This window comes from Ursus maritimus, unplaced genomic scaffold (assembly GCF_017311325.1).
Source record: "Ursus maritimus isolate PB19 unplaced genomic scaffold, ASM1731132v1 scaffold_2, whole genome shotgun sequence".
NCBI classification, from domain to species: domain Eukaryota; kingdom Metazoa; phylum Chordata; class Mammalia; order Carnivora; family Ursidae; genus Ursus; species Ursus maritimus.
In genome coordinates, this window is record NW_024424452.1 from 44,607,035 (window position 1) to 44,617,861 (window position 10,827).

The window sequence follows — 10,827 nt, forward strand, 5'->3', positions numbered from 1 at the left end:
TCGGTAGGGGAAGAAAGGGATAAAGAAAGGGGGGGTAATCAGAAGGGGGAATGAAACATGAGAGACTATGGACTATGAGAAACAAACTGAGGACTTCAGAGGGGAGGGGGGTGGGGGAATGGGATAGACCGGTGATGGGTAGTAAGGAGGGCACGTATTGCATGGTGCACTGGGTGTTATACACAACTAATGAATCATCGAGCCTTACATCAGAAACCGGGGATGTACTGTATGGTGACTAACATAATATAATAAAAAATCATTTAAAAAAAAAAAAAAAAGAGGAACGCCTGGGTGGCTCAGTCGTTAAGCATCTGCCTTCGGCTCAGGGCATGATCCCAGAGTCCTGGGATCGAGCCCCACATCAGGCTCCTCTGCTGGAATCCTGCTTCTTCCTCTCCCACTCCCCCTGCTTGTGTTCCCTCTCTCCCTGGCTGTCTCTCCGTCAAGTAAATAAATAAAATCTTAAAAAAAAAAAAAAAAAAGAAAGGAAGAAGAAGGAGAAGGAGAAGGAGAAGGAGAAGGGAAAGAAGAAAGAAAGAAAGAAAGAAAGAAAGAAAGAAAGAAAGAAAGAAAGAAAGAAAGAAAGAAAGAAAGAAAGAAAAAGACAGACTAGTATGTGCTAACATGGAAGGAGCTCTAAGAACGGAAAGAACGAAGTCCAGGGCAGTGTGTACCACATACTACCAGGCAGTTAAATGTATATCTATCTGCTTATATAGTTACACAAAAGCTCCAAAAGGAAATACGAAAGACTTATCAGTGGCTGCCTCCAGGGAGGGAACTGGGTTGTTGTTTTGACTGCATACCTTTTTGTACTGTGGATTTCTGGTTTTAACCGTGTACATCTATCACTCTTTTGATATATTTTTAAATGCTTAAAATGCCTCTTCTATATAAGCTTCCCACATTTACCCCAAAGAACTTCCCTCCTCGATGTCAGGTCTGGATGTGGAACAGCCGTGGTATCTCTCGTCTCCCCCCAGGTGTGGCTCAGCCCTGCCCCCTTACCTGCAGGCGGAACTACCTTTGACTTATATTCATGCTACTGTGTATATGTTTGTGTCAAGTGCACCTGGCAGCCCATGATGTCCTTTAATGTCGTGTTTCTGCTGTCATCCTCTCCTGCACATGTCCCATGGAGTCCGTATGTCTTCTGTGTCCTGCAAGGAGCATTCCCACTGCTTCATACACAGCCGAGCTTAATTACTGCTTCTTCACTGGCTGGTCACTGCGTGGATAATTATCCTCGTAAGGCATTATTACAGAAGCTCAGTGAAGACATATAATATGATAAGGTTGTTCATGATTACACTCTAGAATACAGCATCCCCAAAAGCCCTGGACCCATAGGGTCTCTTCTGCTCCTTTAATAAACTGACCAGTTCAAGATCTACACAACTCAGGAGGCATGAAAGGCCGGGTCGATGGTCAGTGTCTCTGGTGTTCATCTGAACTGTTCCAACCCCCATCATTTCCTGATCCCTCTGCTCACCAAACCGCGGACTCTGGCACTCAGCTGCCACGACGTGCCTTGGAGTCCCCAGACTCCTTTTGCTTATGTTTTCCTGGTTTTTACCCTTGACACCTGCTCCAAAATGTGGTTTGTCCACACTTGTCTCCAGGAGGAAGTCAGCCAGCCAGCCAAACGGCCCCCAGCGGAGAGGAATCAGGCAGGGCGTGAGCAAGAGCAGGCTGTGGTTATCCCCCATGAGACGGAACAGCCGGGGATCCGGGCATCCTGGGATCCTCTGCTCCAGTGTCAGCAAGGCTGGGAGACACCGAGAGCTGGCAAGGAATCCGGACCTCCTCTCCAGTAAGAATTAAACAGACATGTGTTTATTGATGGACACAGGTGCCCTTTGGCCGCTATAGAGAGGAAAAGTACAGAATAGGGACGGGACGCAGAAATCTAACTCAGAAAAGACATTTAGAACGCCTCTGAATAACCGCATAGCTTTATATTAAATTCGTACGTTAAATACAGAGCCGGGCAATTGAAGAACCAGGCAATAGCCCCTGCTGGGGTCTCTGAGTAGGACCTCTTCCAGTTCACACTCAGCCCCTTCCTGGGCTCAGCCGGAGTCTCCACTCTGGTCCCCACAGCCTCGTGGAAGAGTCTGGCCTGAGGACGGAGCGGAGCCCAGAAGAGCGCCTAGTTCCCAGCTGCTCAGCCGGCTGAGCCCTTCCTCCAGCGCGTGCCGTGGGGAGCACTCACCAGGACTCAGAACTTAGCCTATGGTTTCGAACTGTGAAGAATGTGTGAAGAAGCTTAAGTAGATTGGAATCATGTGTGTGTGTAAATCATACATCATACCGTGGGCAAAGCTGGTCTCACCGCGCAGTTCGCAGGACGGCGTGGGCTCGGGGTGACCTTCCCCCTCAAAGACCAGCTTGCTTTGCACCATGTCCTCTCACTCCTGCCCGCGCTCCCTCGCGACCAAGCGGCCAGAGGTTAACGTTTACTACGTGCTGGGGGAGTTTTTCGTCTGTATTTGAGTAAAGCCTCAGCCTGGCCCCTTGGCCTGTGTCCCAGCTGGCAGCTCACAGCTAGTTAGGCTTTCTCACGGCGGGGGGGGGGCGCGTTTCTCTTCCTCTGAGTCACCACGATCTTTCCTGCCTCTTTGGAAGATGGGCCTGGGCAAGGGGAGGGTCTAGAAATGTGGCCATTCCAGATTAGAGAGGAGGAAAGATGAGTAACACGTTAGGAAACCAGGGGAAGGGCTCTTGATGCTAATAATAGCCCACCCTGTATTTGCATAGCACTTGATAAACTTGCTTTGCGGTCTTTTATGAACTAGCAGCCTGTCTGCCCATCCTCGACCAGTCTAGAAGTGCAGAGATCATATTTAACAGTCTTGCTCTTATTAGCAACCATTTTCGAGACAAGACATAGAGTATACACACACTCCCATGTCCTCTCTAGACTGTGCCCCATTCCGTAGACTCATGGGGTATCATCCACGGCGCTGACGCCCAAAGCAATGCTGGGACGTAAGAGACAACAGCTGCAGGGACTAGGAATACACGCGGAAGTTCTCCAGCTCCCTGCGGCTCAGTCGAGCAGGGTTCTGGGCTTTGAGTGGTCTCCTTCCAACCTGCGGAAGACAAGAACTTCAGACCCTCTCCCACTAGGAGATCCTCATAGCAACCTTGTGAGGTATGAATTATTACCCTCATTTTACTAATTAAGAAAAAGAAGCTTGGAGTCATCAAATAACTCAGGGTCAACAACCAGCATGAAGTAAAGGAGGAGCTGGAGACCAGTTCTTCATGCTCGGATTCTAGCTAGTTCTGTTAGCATGACCGCACCCTAGACTGCGTGGGCCCACACGGTGTCCTCTACAGCCCTGGGCTGTCTGGTTGGCTTTGATGCAGGGCTACAGCTGAAGTGCTGGGAACCCCAACAGGCACCCATCCACCTTCTCCCTTGTGATCACGGACAGCATCTTTGTTGGACCACAGGCGGAAGCTCCGGTGTACCATGAGGCTAGTGGTGGGAGTGCCCTCCATGTCTTAATCTCTCCGGGAAGTATAATTACACCTGCCCCATGGCATTCTATGAGGATTAAATGTGATAATTCACACGAAGCCACCAGCAGGCTACCAAATACATGATACACCCCCAGTAACTGTTAAGTCCCTCTTTTTCATTCCCTACATGGCCTGACGGGACTCAATTCAGCCAACAGGCTCAATGGTCACTTTACAGTGTCCATTCCAACAGCAGCTTAAGATTACCTATGCCCCAGAATGTTCCCAAATACCTGCTAACTTTAGAAAATCATTTAGATTTACTTATCCTCCCTTCTCTGCACCCTCGCTCCACACACCCTTGGAAAGGAGAGATGTCCAGTGTAGAGCCCACAGCTGGGGAACTAGCTGGAAGACAGCCCCAATTTAAAACTCAAGCTCCCCAAGAAGAGTCCAACCCTAACACATGCTATGACCTTGAATTAGACCCTTGCTTTCCTTGGACCTCAGTTTCTTCATCTCTAAAATGAAAATGTGCGTAAGAAGATCCCTCGGGGGCACCTGGGAGCCTCAGTCGGTTAAGCGTCTGCCTTGGGCTCAGGTCATGATCTCAGGGTCCTGGGATCAAGCCCTACATTGGGCTTCTTGCTCAGTGGGGAGCCTGCTTCTCCCTCTACCCCTCCCCCTGATTGTGCACCCTCTCTCTCTCTCAAATAAATAAAATCTTTAAAAAGAGAGAAAGAAAGAAAGAGAGAGAGAGAAAGAAAGAAAGAGAGAGAGAAGAAAGAAAGAAAGAAAGAAAGAAAGAAAGAAAGAAGGAAAGAAAGAAGAAAGAAAGAAAGAAAGAAAGAAAGAAAGAAAGAAAGAAAAGAAAGATCCCTAAAATCTCTACAACTCTGAGACTCTATGCATGGCTTTTTCATGAGTGTTCAATTTCAAGGCTTTTCTATGGGCACTGAACCCACTCAGAAGGAGCTCCAGAATCTTACCTCTTCGTAGACAGTATAATTGACGGAAGAGCTCTGGTTCTTCTTCTTGGATTCAGACTGGAAATTCAGGTGTAAAAAGTGCTTAACTTCAAGTTAGAAAATGTCCCACTCCTCACTGATGTGAGAGGCCCCCAAAGAGACTCAGGGCCCAAAAAAATCCCTGAACCCGCAGCCAGGGGTGAATAGAATCTCCTACCCCAAGAGTAAGTAATGGGGTTTATGGTTTCCAGAGAAGGCATGATACGCACCTGTGTACAACATGACATTTCTGAACCCAAGTCAGAGGCTGGTATCCCACACCCACCTACCTCCCAGATCCACACACACACACATTCCCAGCACACACACACACACACACCCATACGCAGTGCCCTCAGACCACGCATGCCATCAACACACAGCACACACACCCCTAGTGTAGCCCTTCTGACACACACGTCCCCTGACCATGGTGAGACCCCAGAAACACTGGAATTCAGAGGCACTGTCAGTGGTAGGGAGTTTCCCAAGCATGTGACCGTGGTGCCTGTGACCATCCATGTGGCCATGCACTGCGGCATATAATATAAATATAAATATCTCTCAAGGTGGAATCTTGAGAGATTGAATGGCTTGTTGGAAGGAGGGTGAATAAAAAGTCTGAAAATCTGTTTTTACCCCTCCCCCATTTGACCCTGACCTGCATGTACCCAACACTTCCACAGTTTGGCATCTCCCCGACTTCCCACACTACCACGTTAAGTTTACGTGTTCGTACTGTGACTCCAGCCTTGGAAATACCATTCTTCCAACCCCCCTCCCACCCAAGGTGAAAAGATGATCATGGGCACCAGGTCCACAAAAGACCTGTGAGCTCAGCTCGGAGCAGGATTTGAGGGGACTGTGATGGGTTGCCTCAGCCCAGAGGCCCCCACCAGCAGAAGACTGGCCAGAACCTTTATCTGGTTTCCTGGAAATCAACATTGTATCTCTCTGGGTCTGGGCTATATTCCTCCACCTTGGAAATCCCTCTAGTATCTCTCGCCACAGCCCCAGCTGGCCTAAGGATGGTGGGTCTCTTTGTACAAAGCACCACCTTTCTGTCTCTGTTTGTCCTTGTCCCATAGAAACTCCTAGAGACTCCTTTAATCCACTGTTCTCTTAGTCTCAGACCTGTTCTTTTTCTCCAGACAGAATCAGAAAGGCATTTCTAGTTGGCCCATTGACATTACAATACAGCCATTTAACCCAAGCTGCTCAGACACACACAGAGCAAGGCAGCTCACGGGGAAGTGCACACACACTCTGCACACTCCCGTGTACGTGCAAAACCCACATCGCATCCACAGCGCCCCCTGGAGGAAGAGACTCACCTTCCGGGAAGGCTGTACCAATGCGTACAACGTATTTGCTTCTCGTGATGTGGGAGCAGAAGACTAAAGAGAAGAGAAATAAAAGTGTTTCAGAAGCCTAGATCCAGCAGAATCCTAGGGAGGGAGGTCATCTCTTCCACCCCTCCCCCCAACCCTGCCCAGACAGAAGCTCTAAGTATTAGTGAAAGGAACCCTGGACTCGGGAGGTCAGACAACCTGACTGCTCGTCCCCCTGTCCGTAAAGATAGCACTTTTTCTGCACGCGTATTCTCCCCTAACCCTTATAACACACCTACAGGAGACGAACGACCGCCATCTGCCATCCTACAGATGAGCCTCCAAAAGGGTAAATAGCCCAAGTCGGACCGTCTATTCGCAGCAGAAGCAGACTCGAAACCCCAGACTCGCCAGAGATCCTTGCTCAACACCTCAATGCCTCCCGTTGCCAACATGCTTTCCTTCTCTGCACCTGAACCAGGTGTCCTCGAAGGCAGGTAGCCGTCCTCCTTCTAAGGAGCTGGGGGGGCTCCTTCTCTCAGCATCTCAGTCTGAGATGAGCTCTTCCTCGTCCTTATTCAGCCTCCTCTTGTGGGAACCCAACGTGGCTAAAGCCAGAAGCCTAGCGGGTACCGGTCACTCTTACATCTCTCGTTAATGCTCTCAGACTTTGACCCACTGTTAGTGAGTCACATTATCTTATGGGCAGCAGAAGGAGGCTCCCCCCAACCTGGGAATTCCAGAGTGGCTGTGAGGGTTGAGCACCTCCCTCCGCACCCCCCTTCTTCCTCAGCTCCTCTCTTCCTTCATTGTCCTCCCTTCCCCTCTCTTCTCTCCCTTCACTTTCTCCTCTTCCTCCTTCTCTTGATCTTTCTCTGAAGCCTATCACCATTCCCCAAGAATTTTCTCTGCCGGGCAGCTTGGCCGCCAAATGGAAGAGGTTACTGCTTCAGGACTTAGTTCTTTTATTTTTTTTTTTTAAGATTTTATTTATTTATTTGACAGCGAGAGAGAGACAGCCAGCGAGAGAGGGAACAGAAGCAGGGGGAGTGGGAGAGGAAGAGGCAGGCTGCCAGCGGAGGAGCCTGATGTGGGGCTCGATCCCAGAACGCTGGGATCACACCCTGAGCTGAAGGCAGACGCTTAACGAATGAGCCACCCAGACGCCCCTGGACTTAGTTCTTTAAAAAATAAAAAATAAGTTTGTCATATTTATCAGAAATTTTTCATCACTGGCCACCAAGAGGCAGTATTTCCTTTGAGAGAGGGGCCCCAGCCTGGGTTATCAATAATGTCATTTTAGCGGTCAAATCAGAGGGCACTTCTCCAGTTGATGGAGAATTTCTATAATCCCAGAATGTTAAAGACAGGGAGAGGGCAGGTGGAGTGGAGGCTCAGAAGCCCTTTAGCTCAGCTCTGTGGCCTGGAGCACAATAGTTAGCCTGTGTCTGTCTCCTCATCTGCGAAATGGAGGTTGTATTAGACCCACTTCATGAGGCTCTTTTGTGAGATTCATTAAGGAAATAGACATAGTAAGTACTTAATAAATGTTATTGTGGGGTGCCTGGGTGGCTCAGTCGGTGAAGTTTCTGCCTTGGGCTCAGGTCATGATCCTGGGGTCCTAGGATGGAGCCCCACATCGGGCCCCCTGCTCAGCGAGGAGTCTGCTTCTCCCTCTCCCTCTGCCCCTCTCCCCTGCTTGTGCTCTTTCTCTCTCTCTCTCTCTCTCTGTCTCTCGATCAAATAACTAAATTTTTAAAAATTGTTATTGTTAAGTCATAGTAAGATAAAAGAGAACAACCCAGCTACATTCTTTCCTGAAAACAGGTATAATAAGGAGCAGAAATTAAAACAAAACAAACCATAAGGGCCCCAAGTATTGGAAGTAGCAGGGAGAGAAAACAGAAGTGAGTCCACTGACGAATTTCCTCCTCCTACCGACCATCTCGGCCACACCTGCTACCAGGCATGGAGGGAGAAAGAAGACCTACATCAGACTTCCCACTCTGCTCAGCTCTGCCAAGGCACTCTGGAACCACACAGACCTTTTCAAGCAATTTAATGCAGCTGAGGCCACGCCGTCTCTTAGACCCCAGGAGCACCAGGCTCTTACTCTGCCGTTCAGGACCGTGAGCTTCTAGAAGGCATTGGGAAGCCCCATAGACAGGTATGGAATGATTCGAGAAACCAGAGTGGTACCTGGGACTGGATCATGGAGTAGATGGTGCTTCCTTCTCCAGAGGGGTTCTGCCTCTGCTCCTGCACGAGAAAGAGTAAAGGGGCACGTGGTCAGATGGCTGTGTCTGTCCAGACTGGGATTGGGTGGAGAGACACAGAGCAAACAAGAGGGGCCCCTGGAAGCTGGTGGAGGACGTGGTCATTAGTCACCCCAGGATGGGGAGCGACAGTAGAAAGAGCAACTCACACCGGAGTCGTTAGGGTCACGTGCAAGGAACCACTCAGGTGGGAAGGGGTTGCACCGAGTGACCCTGTCCAAGGGGGCTCCGATCACTGGCTTTACTTTGGTAACTTAGAAACTTGCCTTTGCTGACTTCTCAGCCAAATTTGCCACATAACCAAGGCTAATGGGCTGAGCCCTGAGTGGGGCTGTGATCTGAGCCTTACCTCAGGCCTGGAAATTCAGAGGCTTTCAGTGTTTTAAAGCCCTTTCTCTAGATGCAGCCTAGGTGGCCAGTTTGCCCTTGGCCTCAAGCCAGCCCCCCCCCCCCCCCGGGCAGCTACAGAGCTGGGTGAAGCCTTGGACCCGAGGCCGGAGGCAGGGAGACCATGCCCTTCCTGTTTCCCTCCTGCCCACTGGAGACTGGGCTGGAGGTGTTTTACCCCCAGCGCATGTTGCCAGGTTGGGCTCTGATGGGGAGCAAGAGGAGGCCAGCAGGGCTCATTAGACAAGGAAGGAGCTCAGAGGAGCAGAAAAACGCCCACTGTCTTTGGGGGCTGGAGAGTCACAGGCATCGGGCAAGAAACAGGAGTTTCCGGCTTTTCTTTTCCGCCCAGAGCTGAATGAAGCGCCTCCAGAAAGGTCCGAACTGGGCCCCAGAGTAAGAACACATGAACTTGAGATTTAGGCCTTCAGCCCGACCCCTGGAGCAAGGAGGGAGAAGCCAGCAAGGGATGAGGCCACGGAGGGAGGAGCTCCTGCGTCGGGAGGCAGAGAAACAGGCCTGAATCCCCAAGAGATTTCTTATACTCTGACTAGTTATTCTCCACTATTCTCCTGCATTTACCTAACCTAACGACGTAACCTTCATTTCCAGGGAGTTAAGGCCACTTGTCGCAAGCATTTGGGCTTCTGGCTGTAGGTAGATGGACTTGCTCTCAGAAATTTGTCCCAGCGGCTGGGAGTGATGGGAGAAACAAAGTCTTCTTTGTGTTTCACACCCCAGTATTCCACTACTGGGGCAAGGAAACAGGCCGGGGAAGCTGCCCCGATGGCTGGTTGCCACTGAGCCCAGACCTGAGGGAAGCGGCTCGTCTGTTCTCCAAGGCCTCATACGTGTGATAAAGCNGGAGGCCCCGCCACTCCAACTTCCTGCCTCACCTCCTCAGGCCCTTCCACCCCTCCCACCCTCCCCATGGAGCAGTTAGGCACTGCCTTTCCCCTAGGCCTGTCGCCACTTCCTGCCCTGCTCAGGGGCAGGGCAGTGGGGGGCGCCCTGCAGCCACTCTGCGGATGCCCGCCACGCTACACCCCTGCATGCCAGGCAGAGCTGGCCACTCCCTGCAGAGGCTGGCTGGAGAGGTTCTCGGGGATTCTCGGAGGAGCCCGCGCTGGCTCCTTGGCTTTGTGCTAACCTGGTTTCTCTCCCTAGCCCCTCGGCCAGGCTCGGGCCTCTCCCCAGACTGCTGTGAGCGCAGACCTCCGAGGTAGCTCCGCAGCCAGGGCGACAATCAAGGGACCCACAAAAGTGAACTTGGGTGTGCGGGGGCACGAGAATGTGTGTCCAGACACAAAACACAAGCAAGCTGGATTCTTCTAGGGGCTTAGAGCAGCTGGGGCGACGGGGCAGAAACAAGGACGCCAGGGGCGCCTGTGTGGCGCAGTCGTTAAGCGTCTGCCTTCGGCCCAGGGCGTGATCCCAGCGTTTTTGGATCAAGCCCCACATCAGGCTTCTCTGCTGGGAGAAAAAGGAAAGAAAGAAAAGAAAAGAAAAGAAAAGAAAAGAAAAGAAAAGAAAAGAAAAGAAAAGAAAAGAAAAGAAAAGAAAAGAAAGGAAAGAGAGAGAGAGAGAGAGGAAAGAAGAAAGAAAGAAAGAAAGAAAGAAAGAAAGAAAGAAAGAAAGAAAGAAAGAAAGGAAGGAAGAAAGGAGAAACAAGGACGCCAGGGTGCCATCTGGGGAGGCGAGAGCGGCCTTCTGCCCGCCCCTGTGCAGCTGCCGGGCTCCATCCTTCTCAGCACGTTCTCCTTTGTGTCCCGCTTTTCCTCCACAGCCGGAGCTGGGAGGCTGATGGGGAAGACAGACGGGAGGGCTGAGGATCACTTTGAGAAGACGCTTGTGTGGTTCCCTTTGTCTCCCTGTCCCTAATGGCCATCCTCCCCAGAAGCATCTTCCAGGCTAGTCCAGACACCCCGGCCCCTCGTGCGCCGTACTTGATTTCTCCTGTTCTGCGTGTTCTTGATGTCTTCATAAACTGTCAGAGGTTCCGCGGGGCTCATCTCTGTGGGAGAAAAGCAGCAAAGACAGAGCTGCTGAGGCCTCCAGAGGGTATCCTGTCCAGGCTCCTGCTTCTCACAGTCCCACCTCCACCCCAGACGGCCAAGACCTTGAGGAAGGGTCGAGAAAGGAGGCAGATGCACGCTCTCCCCAGGATGCCCACAGAGCGCAGGAGCAGCAACCACCCGACACAGCTCCTGCACGGGCGGCAGTCCCCCTACGAGCCCGCCACCTGCGCGTACATCTGCGCGTTGGGCTGTAAACATTCCCAGGACCCCCAGAAGGTACGACCTGGGAGAAGGGGCGCGGCAGCTTCCCCTGCCCCAGACATGCACACACGTC

At 51.3% G+C, this 10,827-nt stretch overlaps 1 protein-coding gene across 1 annotated transcript in view; it reads right to left on the reverse strand.

Annotated features, from left to right (window-relative positions):
* Positions 1–1,942: 1,942 nt before the first annotated feature.
* CD244 (CD244 molecule) overlaps positions 1,943–10,827 on the reverse strand; it is a 26,979-nt gene continuing 18,094 nt past the window's right edge. Inside the window, exons 5-9 of the mRNA XM_040635929.1 lie at positions 10,422–10,489; positions 8,012–8,071; positions 5,816–5,878; positions 4,464–4,520; positions 1,943–3,098 (exon numbers count right to left, since the gene is read on the reverse strand). Of these exons, the coding sequence (XP_040491863.1) occupies positions 3,018–3,098; positions 4,464–4,520; positions 5,816–5,878; positions 8,012–8,071; positions 10,422–10,489 (329 nt within the window). The 3' untranslated portion in view covers positions 1,943–3,017. The remainder of the gene's footprint in view (positions 3,099–4,463; positions 4,521–5,815; positions 5,879–8,011; positions 8,072–10,421; positions 10,490–10,827) is intronic.